Genomic DNA, 13,746 nt, shown 5'->3' on the forward strand with positions numbered 1-13,746 from the left:
TTTGATTCATCGAGTTTAAACTGAAATGTTATGTTAGTCAATAGGGCCCGTATTGTCTTGCAAAAGCGTGGGTTTTCGCGGTTATTTTTTTAGCATACTTCGCCCTCTTTCGAATTTAAATGTCTTTCAGTGACATTGCATTTTACAGCTGTCATTGTTTCAGTCTGTTTATAAAGTTCCCATAACGGCTGATCTGCTGTACATTAAACGTGAATGAGACCTCTCGGGAAATAAATCACTTCGCTTTTTGAGGGACATACACGTCTGGTTGACTGGAGTGTGACGTCATCTGGGTGCGACAGGACGCAGCAGTGTTGCTCGTGAATTGGAAACTCCACATTTTCGCTCTTTTTTAAAGTTTTCCTGACTGCTTTGCGAGTAAGTATATCCATTTTACATTTCCATGGAAGTGTGTGTTTACACCTTTTGTAGTTTTATTTTGTCAAGGATCATGTTTCTAAGACCCGTAACATATACGGAAAATAAACGAGTTCTCAACGTGATGGCGTCAGAACTATTACAGGTACTATACAGAAAGTTGAATCGGTTCATCTGGACACAACGTTTATTGGGAGAAACGTGTCATCACTCATCTAAGTGACTTCTTCAGTCTCATCTGACTGCAGGTATCACCACCCTTATAGATAACACAGTGGCATAACGACCGAAAACAGCTATCGGTTTCATATGATAAATTGCAGTGACCATTAACTAGAGTTACAATGGCAATGTATACTATTCACAGAAGACTGGGGAATAGTTGCAATCACTGCATTTTGAGACGGCGATAGATGTACTCTTAACACACACACACACACACCCCGTTCAGGGATTGTCGTTTCCTTCTCTCGTCGACTGGCCGGTGCACTGTTGGGCTGTCTTCCTGGTTTTGACAAATGCCCAGTTAGGATAACCACACGTAACCAGGACCTGTTTAATGTTGGATTTCACACCTTACCCGGCCACTGTGTCGGTGGGGACGTTGTCAGCTCGGTCCTGATGACTCCTAGTTTGTGCTCCAGTGGATGATGAGAGTCATACTTTTGAGTACTGATCAGTATTTGTTGGTTTACGGTAGACATCAACAATCAAATGTCCCCGTCACCAATTTCAGTTTCACAGTCTAAGAAGGCTAATCTGTCATTTTTCACATCCTCTCTTGTGAACTTGATGTGTTTGTCCACAGAGTTAATGTGGTCGATGAAATGTGGTATGTCCTGAGATTTAATTTGAGCCCAGGTGTCGACCACAAATCTGAACCAATGGCTAGGTGGTGTCCCTGGATAGGACATCAGAGCCCTCTTTTCTACTTCCCCCAGATACAAGTTGGCCACTATAGGTGAAACTGGGGAACCCGTAGCACACTGCCTTCCACCTATAGTACTGCCCCCTGTATGTGAAGTACGTGAACTAGTGAGGGAAAGTTAGCAGGAATTTGACCAATCTGGGAGGTAAAGTGTTACCAATAATTTTTTTCACCAATGTGTTCCTTAAGGTGTGTAGTAACATGTATTAAAATGTTGAAATTCAACTCCCGGGGGTAACCTCCGAAAAAATTGCTCAAAGTCAGGGTACCGATAACAGATTTTCGAAAATGGAAAAAAGCTTAAATTGGACTTAACTTACGTTTGAGGGGTCAAACTAGGAATCTGTCATGATTCTAAGTTGATTGCAAGCATTTATTTTTCACCAAGACCCTGGTAGAAAAATATTCACATCCACTTTCCCACTCACCCCCCCCCCATGCCGTAGAGGGCACCCGACATGTTGAAGCCATTTACTGTTATGTTCGCGCACCAGAACCCGACCTGTGTGGCGAAACCCAAGGCAGACAGACACAGGATGACTTCAAAATCCAAAAAGGGGGTTTTATTGGGGGAGGGGAATGTATGGTGCAAAGAAACGTTTTGTTAGTGGGATGTGTGAATAAACTATGTGTGGTGTCCAGTGGTTTGCGTGTATAACTATGTGTGAGTGTTCTTAGCCTATGTATGGTGCGGTATGTAAATGACAAGGAGGTGTTGAAATAATGTGCGTGCACCTGGCAGGAAAGTCCAGTCAGTGATCCAAGAGGGGTTGTCCGAGGAAGTCCAGGTCCGAGATCCGGGAAGTCGAGTCTGAAAGGAGGGATCCAGGTAGGGGGACATGGGGGGAGATCGCTGGAGAGGTCCGGGGAAAAACGTGAGGGTCGCTGGGGACGAGGGAGACGCGGGGAGCCGTGGAAGTCGCGCAGGGAGAGTCTTGGGAGGAGAGAGAGAGACACACAAAGATAAGACACTGGGGAAATAAACAGAATAGCAAGGAACGCTGGAGGGCTTGTCAGAGCTTTACCGCAGGGTTCAGTACGTCGAAGCACGGAGTGGTGTTCTGGGAGACTTCTTGTAGAGGGCTGCCTGATTGCCTGATGGATGATGAAACACCTGGTGCAGTGCAGCGCTCATCTCCTCAGAGTGCAAGCCGAGCGCTCGGATCTTTCCGGCACATCCGAGCTGGGGGAGTGGCTTGAACGTGCCGGGGAGGCAGCTCGGGGCGGTGTAACCACAACATTTACATCCTTTTTCTCTATTGATCACGGGCTGACTGAATATACTGCTTTCAACACCTGATACGTACGTATTCTCAACAATTTTTCTAACAAGCTGAAATGTTTCTCTGCACAACACTGATGATTCTCATTTGTTACATAAAAGGTATAACTTTGCTTGTTCTTGTTAGCTAGCTAACAGTAAGTAATATGATCGGCTAATGTAAATGTTAACTTCCACCAAAAGTTGTCATTACTAGCTTAACAATACTTGTTAGCAGGCTCATAGTTGTCATAAGTTGTCTGACTCTCTTGTGTGTACTATACTCCAAAACCTACATCTGATTTATTTATTTAGTTAAATGCTAGCTGTCTGCTCCATTAACTACCTAGCTAGGTTAAAGTGGTGTAGCCTGTACTGCCTCAGTTTTTTTTTTAATTTATTGTTACGGTTAAGCAAATCTATTCTTTTACACCTCAGTACAATATTTCAGAAACTATGCCTCTATGACAGATTCGGTCTTTATTCTACTTTGTGTAGGCTATGGGTCTTCAGTAGGCTAATATGGAAGACGATGTGAACCCACCTCTGCTCAAGTGCTTCTTCTGTGAAGGCCTGGAAATGCCAGGTGAGAGGCTTGTGCAAGGAACTTCTAAAGGCTACGCTACTTTATTGAAACATGCAGAAGCCATGGAAAATGCTACAATTTTGGAGCGTATGAAGAAGGATGAAAATGAAAGAAGACTTAGATACCACATAAAGTGTAAAGATTATTTGTACAACAAGTTTGTCAAGGTCACCAAGACGTCAGCTCAAGCATCGAAGGCAGAGGAAGAGACAGCAAAGCTGAAGCGAAGGCGCACTTGCTCTGAGTTCAGTGCATCAACTGCATGCACCTCTTCAAGTTCACGGTCCGTTCAGCTTCTGTACAAGAATGTATGCATTCTTTGCAACCAACCCGCTCATCTCTACGAACATAAACCAGCAGACGCTAGAAAGAAATATAGAGTGCCTGATAATGTGACTGCAGATAGACTAAAGGCAAGCTTGCTGAAGATAGCAAGAAGTCGTGGAGATGACTGGGGCACAGAAGTCCTTGGACGTCTGGAAGGGATCAATGACTTAGTAGCAGAAGAAACCTTGTATCATTTGCGCTGCAAACTTATTTTTGAAAAGGGTAGGCCTTACTCCAAGACTGCAGATGAAGGACCAAGGAAGAGAGGACAAAAGAAAATAGATGATGAGGGAGAGGTTGTTTTTATTGAATTATGCGAATGGCTAGACACAGAACTCGAGCATGGGGTGATGACGCTTGACCAAGTCCACGAAAAGATGCAGCAGTTTGATCAGTCACCCGATAAGAGCCTCTCTTATTCAAAGAAATGGCTAAGGATGAAACTTCAAGAGAAATATCATGACACACTGTACTTCACATCACAGTCGAAAAGGTCAGATGTACTCTGCCTCAAAGATAACACAAGCAACATTCTGCGAGAGCATCATGCTAATCTTCAGCAAGGAGATGAGAAGACACAAATCATAAAGACAGCACTAAAGTTCATATGCAATGACATCGCCATGATTAATCTAGATCCAAAGTCATACCCCACTGCATACAGTATGGCTGATATCCAGAGTCAGCTGGCACTTGTTCCTGAGAGCCTCCAGATGTTCTTGAGACCAATAGTGAAGACCGATGAAAGAGTAGCTGTTTGGGGGCAGAACTTTATCAAGGCTCGTCGGCCTCGATCAGGAGTATTGCCATACCAAATAGGGCTTGCCATACAACTTGATCATAGATTTGGGTCAAAATGGATGATCGACAAGTTACACCGGCTAGGATACACTGAGTCTTACTCAGAGACACAAAACTACAAATACTGCTTCCTCAATGACAGGAATGGAGATGGCATCCCAGATACATCTGGCACACTTGATACCATTGTAGAAGAAACTGATGACCAGATCAATGATGAGGCTGCGATTGATGCAGCACTTGAGGATCCAACGGTTCCGACCGCCAGTGAAAGTAACAATCAGGTGGTCTCCATGGAGGTTGCAGAAGCAAACAATGCAGTCACTCAGTTCGTTGGGGACAATATAGATTTAAACATTGTCTCTGTCAGTGGAAACACCCCGTTTCATTCAATGGGTTGGATCAAAGTCACCTCTCCAGCACCACCTTTGCCAGATCCGCAAATTATAGCTGCTGTCCACAGGGTGAAATTAAAGGCACATGAGAAAGCTAAAATCCTGAAAGGAGCTCAAGTGAAGATACTCCCATTCACCAGCAGGAAACAGAAAGGAATCAGCTCCATCACACTTCTCTCCATTGCTGAGCTCTCCTCTTCTGTGATGCACAACCAGCCTCTCCTCACACCAGGTGATACACTCTGGGCAGCAGGGTGGGTGATCAAAGCTCAACATCCTGACTTCCCACACCCCAACTGGAATGGCTGGATGAAGAGTATCCATGCAGATAATGTTAAACAGAGCACACAGATTGATTACCTCCCAGTCATTGAAGGTGACCCTAATGACCACAACACCATCTTCACCACACTCAGAGTGCATGCGACTCTCTGCAGACCGGGTCACTATTGTGACGTTTGATCTTCCAATCTGGCTGAAGGCTGTGGACATCATAAAGCAGGCCAATCTACCTGTCATGCCGAGGCTGGGCGGATTTCACCTGCTGAAGTCCTACCTTGGATCCATAGGTAATATCATGGAAGATTCTGGATTACTAGAACTGGTCCGGCTGATTTATCCAGGAAGTACGACAGCCAGCCACATCTTGGATGGAGGGTGTTTTTACAACGCAATCCGTGCTCACCTCCTCATTGATGCAGCCATCTATCAACACACCATGAAACATATCTTCAGCGAGGATGAGCTTGGTGAAATGAGGACCTTAATTAAGAAGGTTGCTGATGGGAAGACGGGAGCCAGACACACAGATTCACGAGTGGCACTGTTTGAGCAGAGGTTTGAAGAAAAGTTCAAAAGACTTGCTGAAGGAGGAAGAACCCCTAAACTCTGGGTGCAGTACCACCACATGGTAGATGTGATCAAGATGTTCATCCGGACTGAGCGGCTTGCAGACTACAACGGACACCTGTCCTGCATTGCTACCAAGATGCTGGACATCTTTGCTGCTGCGGGCCATCATCAATATTTGCTCAACAGGATATGACAGTTGAGACAAGCTTGGAGTATGAGCTGACTCCCGTCCCATTGTCCCTTTTCGGCAACAAAGATCACAAAATGAAAAAGGCAAACAAGGCAGGGTTTTCCAAAACTAGCCTGAAGGAGTTGACTGATCCACTTGAACTCACTAACCAACCCTGTTCCACTTTGGTGGTTGATGGAGGATGGCTTCTCTACATGGTGAAGTGGGAACAAGGCCAGACTTGGCAGGAGATTGCCAACAGTTACCTAAGGTACGTGCAGCGTCTTGGCTATAACTCTCAAAGGATCATTGTGGTCTTTGATGGCTATAACAGATCACCAAAAGATCATGACCACATCCGACGTAGCAAGAAATCATGCTGTGATCTCCAGATTCAACCAGATATGATGCACTGGACACCAAGAGCAAAGTTCTTGGACAACATCCATAACAAGAGTGAACTCATTCACCTCCTCTCCTCAACGTTCAGAAAACTTAACATCACTGTGGAGCAGACTGACAATGATGCTGACACTTCGATTGTGAGAGAGGCATTGGTTGCTGTTAAAGATGGCTCTGTTGAGGTCAGTAGTTTGTGTAGATATTTAACTTTCATTTGCTTAACTACTTTAAAATAAGAGTTTTGATTTTTTAAAATATTTTCACATGCTCTCTTTACAGTTGCGAGCAGAAGACGCAGACGTGCTGGTAATGCTGGTGCACCATAGCTCAAGCACCAACCACCAACCACCTACTCTTCTTAACCACATCCAAGGGCTCTGATGATGTCAGGAAGATCCGGGAAGCTCTCTCAGAAAGAAAGAGATGCTACCTGCTCTTTTGTCATGCGTTTACTGGGTGTGATACAGTTTCTGCTATTTCTGGCCATGGGAAAACAACTCTGTTTGACAGGTAATAATAGTAGACCTATAATAATAAAAGTACTTGTATTTTAGTGAAATATTTGTATATTGAAATATCTTTAAAAAACCTTGAAATGCACTTTTTCAGGTTTTGTGCAGGGGACATTGATAAACATATGGACATCTTCATGGACATTCATGCTACCAAGGGTGCAGTGGTTCAGGCTGGAACTGCGATCTTCCAGTATATTTACAATGGACCAGGTACTACTCTGGGTGAAATTCGGTACACCATGTTCTCACGGAAGGCAGCGGCTGGGCTGATCAAACCAGAGACTTTACCTCCAACAGAGGGTGCGGCTGCACAGCATTCTCTCCGTGCCTACCTACAGACCCGGGACTGGATTCTTCTACAGAGCATGTCTCTGGACCCCAGTGACTATGGATGGACATACGGTGTTCATGGTTATGAGCCAGTTCCAACACTAGACCCAATGGCTCCTGAGGAGCTCCTCCAGTTCACAAGCTGTAATTGTAATGGAGATTGCAGCAACAGGCGATGCAGCTGCAAGAAGAATGGTGTCAAGTGCATCTCAGCATGTGGAGTTTGTAAAGGCATTACATGCAAGAATGGTATTCATGATGGTCTTGAAGAAGACTCAGACATTGACTTGTGAAGCATTTGACATGGATTTTCTCTGACTATTGCAACTATTGTAATAAATGCAAAAAAATATATATGCAAAAGTTGGCATGGCAGTTATTCCACTCAGGAGTAGATCTAGAGAAAATTAAATGCTAGCAATCAACTCAGAATCATGAAAAAACCAAAACAAAAGTAAGTCTCTACAGCATTGCTGTGATTTGTTATGATAAAAAATTATTTATCTAAATCTTTTTCAAAAAATCACCCTCACCCGGACTCCCCCCCTCCCCCACTTCCTCTCTATTTTACTACAATATGTTCAAAACAAAAAATGAAAATAAAAGAATAGATGAATTAAAGAACAAGGGTCTCTCACTGGGAGGGGGTGGATGGAAAGGGCCTTAAGAACGGGATAAAAAAATAAAAAGAATAGAAAATAAAAAATCTTTTAAAAATCATAAAAAATCACACGAGTGAGTTAGAGACTTACCCCAAGAGACTTTTTTTGTTCAGAAAATTATGTACAAAAATGTTCTGGTAGCCTTTTTTCCTAAACTGGAAGTTGATTTTTTTTTTTAATACTGGTGTCGATACCCCAACTTTGATCAGGTTTTTTTCAGGGTTTCCCCCTGGAGTTGAATTTCAACATTTTAATACATGTTATTACACACCTCTATGAGCACATTCATGAAGAAATTTCTTGGTAATGCTTTACTTCCCAGATTTTCCTAACTTTCCCTCACTAAACTGAAGACACAGCTTCAGCAGCAGACACACTTGGTCAGTGTTAAGGATAGTCCTATTGCTAAGGGTGTGGTCGTTTTGTAATTTGACAGACCAATAAATGTTGTGTCCAGATGAACTGATAAAACGTTCTGTGATTTCCTTACCTGGATTATTGAGCATGCATAAGGACGTTCCAGTTGCTGCTGTTGCTGACTACTGATTCCGTTCAAAAATTGAAATCATGGTCACTTGCGCCACATATTTGATCCAGGACTGCATTTAATGACGATGGAATATTCAGGTTATTATACGGCTAAAATGACATGACAGTTATAGAAATTCAATGATTGCTGATATTCACTAATGAACGGCTGATCTTCGAGTGAACTTGTATATGCTTGTGATTCAAATATTATTTTGCCAACATGACCACAACATACCTGCATCATGAAACTTGATAAAATGTAATCTAATCAATGATTAACCAAGAATTTGTCACAATGAAACAATTCCAAGGGGGGGTTGTCATAAAACTAGAATAGCCTAACCATTACAACTGAAATGATTTTACTGTACAGATATTTGACTGATTCTGTTTGAGGATGAATGTTGGTATGATTTTACCGTTATAGGAGTGGAGGTATTTCTATAAGTAGTGACCAGCTTTTGATGAGAACTGTAGCTAAGAAACATTATATAGGCTTCAGCAAATTGGTTTTGACTTTCACAAGTGTCGTTGTGGATTATTTAAAGATGGTCCTTTGATAGTTTTTTTTGGGGGGGGGGTGGATCTTTACACAAATATGATATTTTACAATGTTATTCTCAGTTATTATCATTTTCACAGAAAAATCTTTCTTGGTTAACCATTTTACTCATTGACATATTGCAAACAATATGCCATATATTGTAACAGTGTATATTTGTGTATACACAACATCCTTTGCACGTCTGTCTGTCTTGGGAGAGAGATCCCTCCTCTGTTGCTCTCCCCGAGGTTTCTTCCTATTTTTTCTCCGTTACAGGGTTTTTTTAGGGAGGTGTTCCTTATCCGATGCAAGGGTCTAAGAATAGGATGTTGTGTTGCTATACGCCCGCTGAGGCAAATTTGTAATTTGTGATAATGGGCTATACAAATAAAATGGACTTGACTATAATGTATATGTAATATGTTTTCTATTGTGGATAGTTTTAACACTCACCAACACCATTCTAACATGTATTGTGACAGCTATGGCAGCAGAGGTTGCAGAGAAGACGGGCGAGGATGTTCCTGCACCTGGGACAGGGGGCACCAGGTTTGACCTGGAGAAGGAGACAGAGCTTCGCTTTGAGGTGGAGGCCGGTGAACGTGTTCAGCTGGAGCTCCTCACAGGAATGGCTGAGGTCTTTGGTTCTGAACTGAACCGAAACAAAAGATACACATTTGGTCCGGGCTCCAAGATCGCGGTGTTTACTTGGCAGGGCTGCAGTGTGTCCCTTTATGGGAAGACAGAGGTGAGCAACTACAGGAGTAAAAGTGTCAAGTTAATTTTTCAAAGCCTTAAATGACAATTACAGTCTCAGAGGACTTTGCATTCTCACATTGAAAACGGGAAGATACAGTAACAGTAATGGACAACACCCAACAAGTAGCTATTAATGGTGACTGTATTGAAGTTGTAAATTAATATAAATATCTAGTGATAGTAATTGATGAAAATTTGTCATGGGATTTAAACACAGGTGTCATTTACAGAAGAGGATTACAATGATTATACTTCATGCTGAAGCTTCGACATTTTGGAGTGGACAGAAATATACTGGTTCTTTTTTAGTGTTCATTTGTAGAGAGTATTCTAACTTTCTGCTTTATTGCTTGGTATTTCTCACTGTCAGTAGTTAACAAGAACAAGCTCAATAAGGTTAATATGTCTAGCAAGTTTGCGGGTCAACAGCAACACGGTATGACACTGCTTCGTGAGCTGTGAGTGGCTGACAAAGGGCGGGCAATCCTCAGCGATGTATCACATCCTCTCTGTGGTGAATACGAGTTGTTTCCATCAGAACGGAGGTGTACAGGGTACCGCCTCTGCAGACTTCACGTGCCCATAGATCCGTTATACCTTCCAGTATCTTTTTTTTTTTTTTTTTTTTTGCATGCTCAATAATCCAGGTAAGAAAATCAAAGAAAGTTGAATCCGTTCATCTGGATTCATTTGTTGACAGATATGTTTCATCACTCAGCTAAGTGACCTCTTCAGTCTAAACTGACTGCAGGTATCCCCACCCCTATAAACAATACCGAAACCAACAACCAGTTTCATATGCAAATATGGGCGTGACCGTTAACTACAGTTACAGTGGCCATGTGTACTATTCACAGAGGATCTGGGAATGTTTACAATCGCAGCATTGTAAGATGGCGACAGATGACTCTTAATTGGCCTACTCTTAGGACAACTAAGAGTACATGTGTGAATAGCACACATGGCCATTGTAACTATAGATGATGGTCACGCCCATATCTGCATATGAAAGTGGTCGTTGGTTTCTGTCGTTATGCAGCTGTATTGTTTCTAAGGGTGGGATACCTGCAGTCAGTTTAGACTGAAGGGGTCACTTAGCTGAGTGATGAAATGTATCTGTCAGTAAACATTGTGTCCAGGTGAACTGATTTGACCTTCCAGTATAGCTCTGTTAAACAAGTCCTGATATGAGGTGTGTGTCAATTTTATTTTGTTGTACTTAATTCTTGATTGTTGGTGAGGTTGTTGTGGAAGCTCTTTGTTGTTAAATGTCTGTCTTTAATTGTAATGTCTTTTCTGCTGTGGTTGTATTTGTCTGACAGTTGCCACAGACACAAAGAGGATTTCTGAAAGGGTCATAAACGAAACTAACTAACTAGCCCTCTATCCGTAGCCCTTCTATTCCTCGTGTGTGTTACTTTTGGACATACTTGACATATCAGATTCAAATCATGATACAATACTGTATCTAACCCGGAGCTACATGTTCAGAAAACTGACGTAAGAATTGCTTGAAGGACCCAACTTTTGACCCAACACTTTCCCTCCAAACCACAGGTAGCCTATGTATCCAAGGACACTCCTATGCTACTCTACCTCAACACACACGCAGCACTGGAACAGATGAGAAGGCAGGCAGAGAAAGACATTGAGAGGGGACCAAGGGTAAGCTGGAGGGAATGGAAAAAGAGAGACAAATGTCCATCCATCCATCCCATTATCCAAACCGCTTATCCTGCTCTCAGGGTCGCGGGGATTGCTGGAGTCTATCCCAGCAGTCAAATGTCTTATTTTCTAAAACAGCTTTTTGTTTGAGTATTTTGCAATTTTAGAATATGTTGCATATGTGCATTTCAACTCACATTGTATGAATTTTCCATTGATTTTGCACAATGCTTTTCCTGTCAGGTAATGGTGGTGGGGCCTATGGATGTGGGGAAGTCGACAGTATGCCGGCTGCTTCTGAGCTACGCTGTGAGGTTAGGCAGAAGGCCTACTCTGGTTGAGCTGGACGTAGGACAGAGTGGGGTGAGAAATATTGGAGTCACACCATCATAAACTAAGAAACAAGACTGTTGACATTTGTGGTGGTATTCAGCGGTTTATGATATAAATATTTTTCACCAGGCACGTATTTTAGTCGTGCATCTGTCACACCAGAAACATTCTCATTTTAATCAATGCTGCTATCTACACCTGTTCTGTGTAGGTGAGCATTTCAACTGCATCTTACAAACTTCACTGCAACCTATTCTGTCTTTTTATGATGCAAGTCTATTTTTTGCACATTATTTTTATTTAAATTATTGACACCTATGATTATACTAGTAACTGCACTGGTGTGTTTGACCACTGTAAATCCCGGAGATCCGTTTCTATTGAAGCAGTCCAAGCTTTTGTGTCACAACCTTCCTCCACCTTTGGCTGCTCTGGTGAAGATGTAAAATACTTTTCAGTGTCTCATTTTTCCCTGGAAAATCCTACCTGACAGTAACCATTAACATGAAAAACTTGTGTTCTTGATTTGAATATTCATGGATTATCTTTATTTCTGAAATATGCTGGCGATAGAAAGCATAAAAAAAGTCATTTGTGTGCATGGAACTTCTGCCCTCGAGAAAATACCTGATAGGAGGATATTGATGGAAAAATTCTGCTTTTCTAGGTGTCTGTCCCAGGGACAGTGTCAGCACTCTGTATTGAGCGTCCAGCAGATGTGGAGGAGGGTTTCTCAGTCCAAGCTCCTCTGGTCTACCACTTTGGCTCCACCACCCCCGGGACCAACATCAAACTTTACAATAAGGTGAGAGGAAAGATGCTTAGCCTGTGACGTGGTGCATAAAACCCCAACAGTGAGATTCCAAAACCAACTGCCAGACTTTGATGACAGTGTGAGGTTGTGAAACTGTATAGTTTTGATCCGTGTTTCTCCTCTGCCCTCATCAGTTTATTTTGTATAACTCTACAGTCTTCCATTTCCTCATTCATCGATTCTCTCCCTCTTCCTATCCATTTCTGTGTGCTATGTCTACAGCTGACGTCATGCCTTGCTGAGGTTTTCTCGCAGCGCTGTGAGGTGAACCGCAAGGCCAGCGTGGGAGGCTGCATCATCAACACTTGTGGCTGGGTGAAGGGCTCCGGATATCAGGCTCTGGTCCACTGTGCCTCAGCCTTTGAGGTGGACGTGGTATTGGTGCTAGACCAGGAGAGACTTTACAATGAGCTCAAGCGAGACCTACCTCACTTTGTACGGGTGGTCCTCCTGCCCAAGTCCGGTGGGGTGGTGGAGCGCTCCAAGGAGTGCCGGCGCGAGGCCAGGGACGAGAAGATCCGCGAATACTTCTACGGTTTCCGCGGGGTGTCCTTCTACCCGCACGCCTTTGATGTGCGTTTCTCAGACGTCCGCATCTATAAGATTGGGGCACCGTCCATCCCGGACTCGTGCCTGCCACTGGGCATGTCTCAGGATGACACGCAGCTGAAGCTGGTGCCCGTGACCCCAGGTCGGGACCTCACGCATCACGTGCTGAGTGTGAGCTGTGCCGAGGAAGGAGAAGAGGGGTCTAGAAGAGGCGTGGTGGAGAGCCCCGTATGCGGATTCATTGTGGTGACGGCTGTGGACACACAAGCACAGGTGATGACCGTGCTGTCGCCAGCGCCCAGACCGCTGCCCAGATACACGCTACTCATCATGGACATTCGTTTTATCGACCTGAAGTGAAGTACCACTTTGGGTGGGTGGGTAATGTAATTAAGTGTTCTGTTGAAAAGATTTTATATTTTGGCAATGTTTTGGTTCCTGTATGCAAGACCATTGGAGGAGGATGCTGGATGCTAGCGGGCAAGAGTTTAAAAATCCAAATTTCGGTGTTGTGGACTTTATTCAGAAAGAAAATGGTTATGAATTCGTTTTAATGAACTATAATTTAAAGTTTTGTAGGCAATGTGTCCAGAGATATTTTAACAGCGTAGTGATATTTTTCATGATATTGTCTTTTTTCCCCAAGTCCATTTTGTCTGTAAGTAATAAAACATTTTCCAAACATTTCTCTATATGTTTCTGTCTGTCAATTCAAATGGATTTTTTTTTTTTGCCCAACTTTCATCTGTTATTTCTCAAGTTGTCCTGACCATGTGGTGTATTTATCAACCAGAGATCCCTGCGACAACCCTTGGATTCAGGAGCTTTTACTTGTGTAGCCCCAATCTTTGACCCAGAAATAGTTCACATTGTGAAGCTCTTGCCTTCTCGGCTTTATGATGAGATGCTTGGTTAGCTGACAGGTCAACAGCTACGTTTTATGTG

The 13,746-nt window shown here is 43.1% G+C and overlaps 1 protein-coding gene across 1 annotated transcript; it reads left to right on the forward strand.

Annotated features, from left to right (window-relative positions):
- Positions 1 to 259: 259 nt before the first annotated feature.
- On the forward strand, positions 260 to 13,474 carry clp1 (cleavage factor polyribonucleotide kinase subunit 1). The gene is made up of 6 exons (XM_056290321.1): positions 260 to 378; positions 9,164 to 9,429; positions 10,998 to 11,105; positions 11,349 to 11,468; positions 12,106 to 12,243; positions 12,475 to 13,474. Exons 2-6 carry the CDS (start codon positions 9,166 to 9,168, stop codon positions 13,159 to 13,161), a joined length of 1,317 nt encoding a protein of 438 aa, XP_056146296.1. The 5' UTR covers positions 260 to 378; positions 9,164 to 9,165; the 3' UTR covers positions 13,162 to 13,474.
- The last annotated feature ends 272 nt before the right edge of the window (positions 13,475 to 13,746 follow it).

Source organism: Lampris incognitus, chromosome 1, assembly GCF_029633865.1.
Source record: "Lampris incognitus isolate fLamInc1 chromosome 1, fLamInc1.hap2, whole genome shotgun sequence".
Taxonomy (NCBI): Eukaryota; Metazoa; Chordata; class Actinopteri; order Lampriformes; family Lampridae; genus Lampris; species Lampris incognitus.

Coding starts and splice junctions, on each gene's coding strand:
- clp1 (XM_056290321.1), top strand. CDS start 9,166: ATGGCAGCAGAGGTTGCAGAGAAGACGGGCGAGGATGTTCCTGCACCT. Junction 11,106..11,348: donor ACATTGAGAGGGGACCAAGG/GTAAGCTGGAGG, acceptor TTTTCCTGTCAG/GTAATGGTGGTGGGGCCTAT. Junction 12,244..12,474: donor ACATCAAACTTTACAATAAG/GTGAGAGGAAAG, acceptor CTATGTCTACAG/CTGACGTCATGCCTTGCTGA.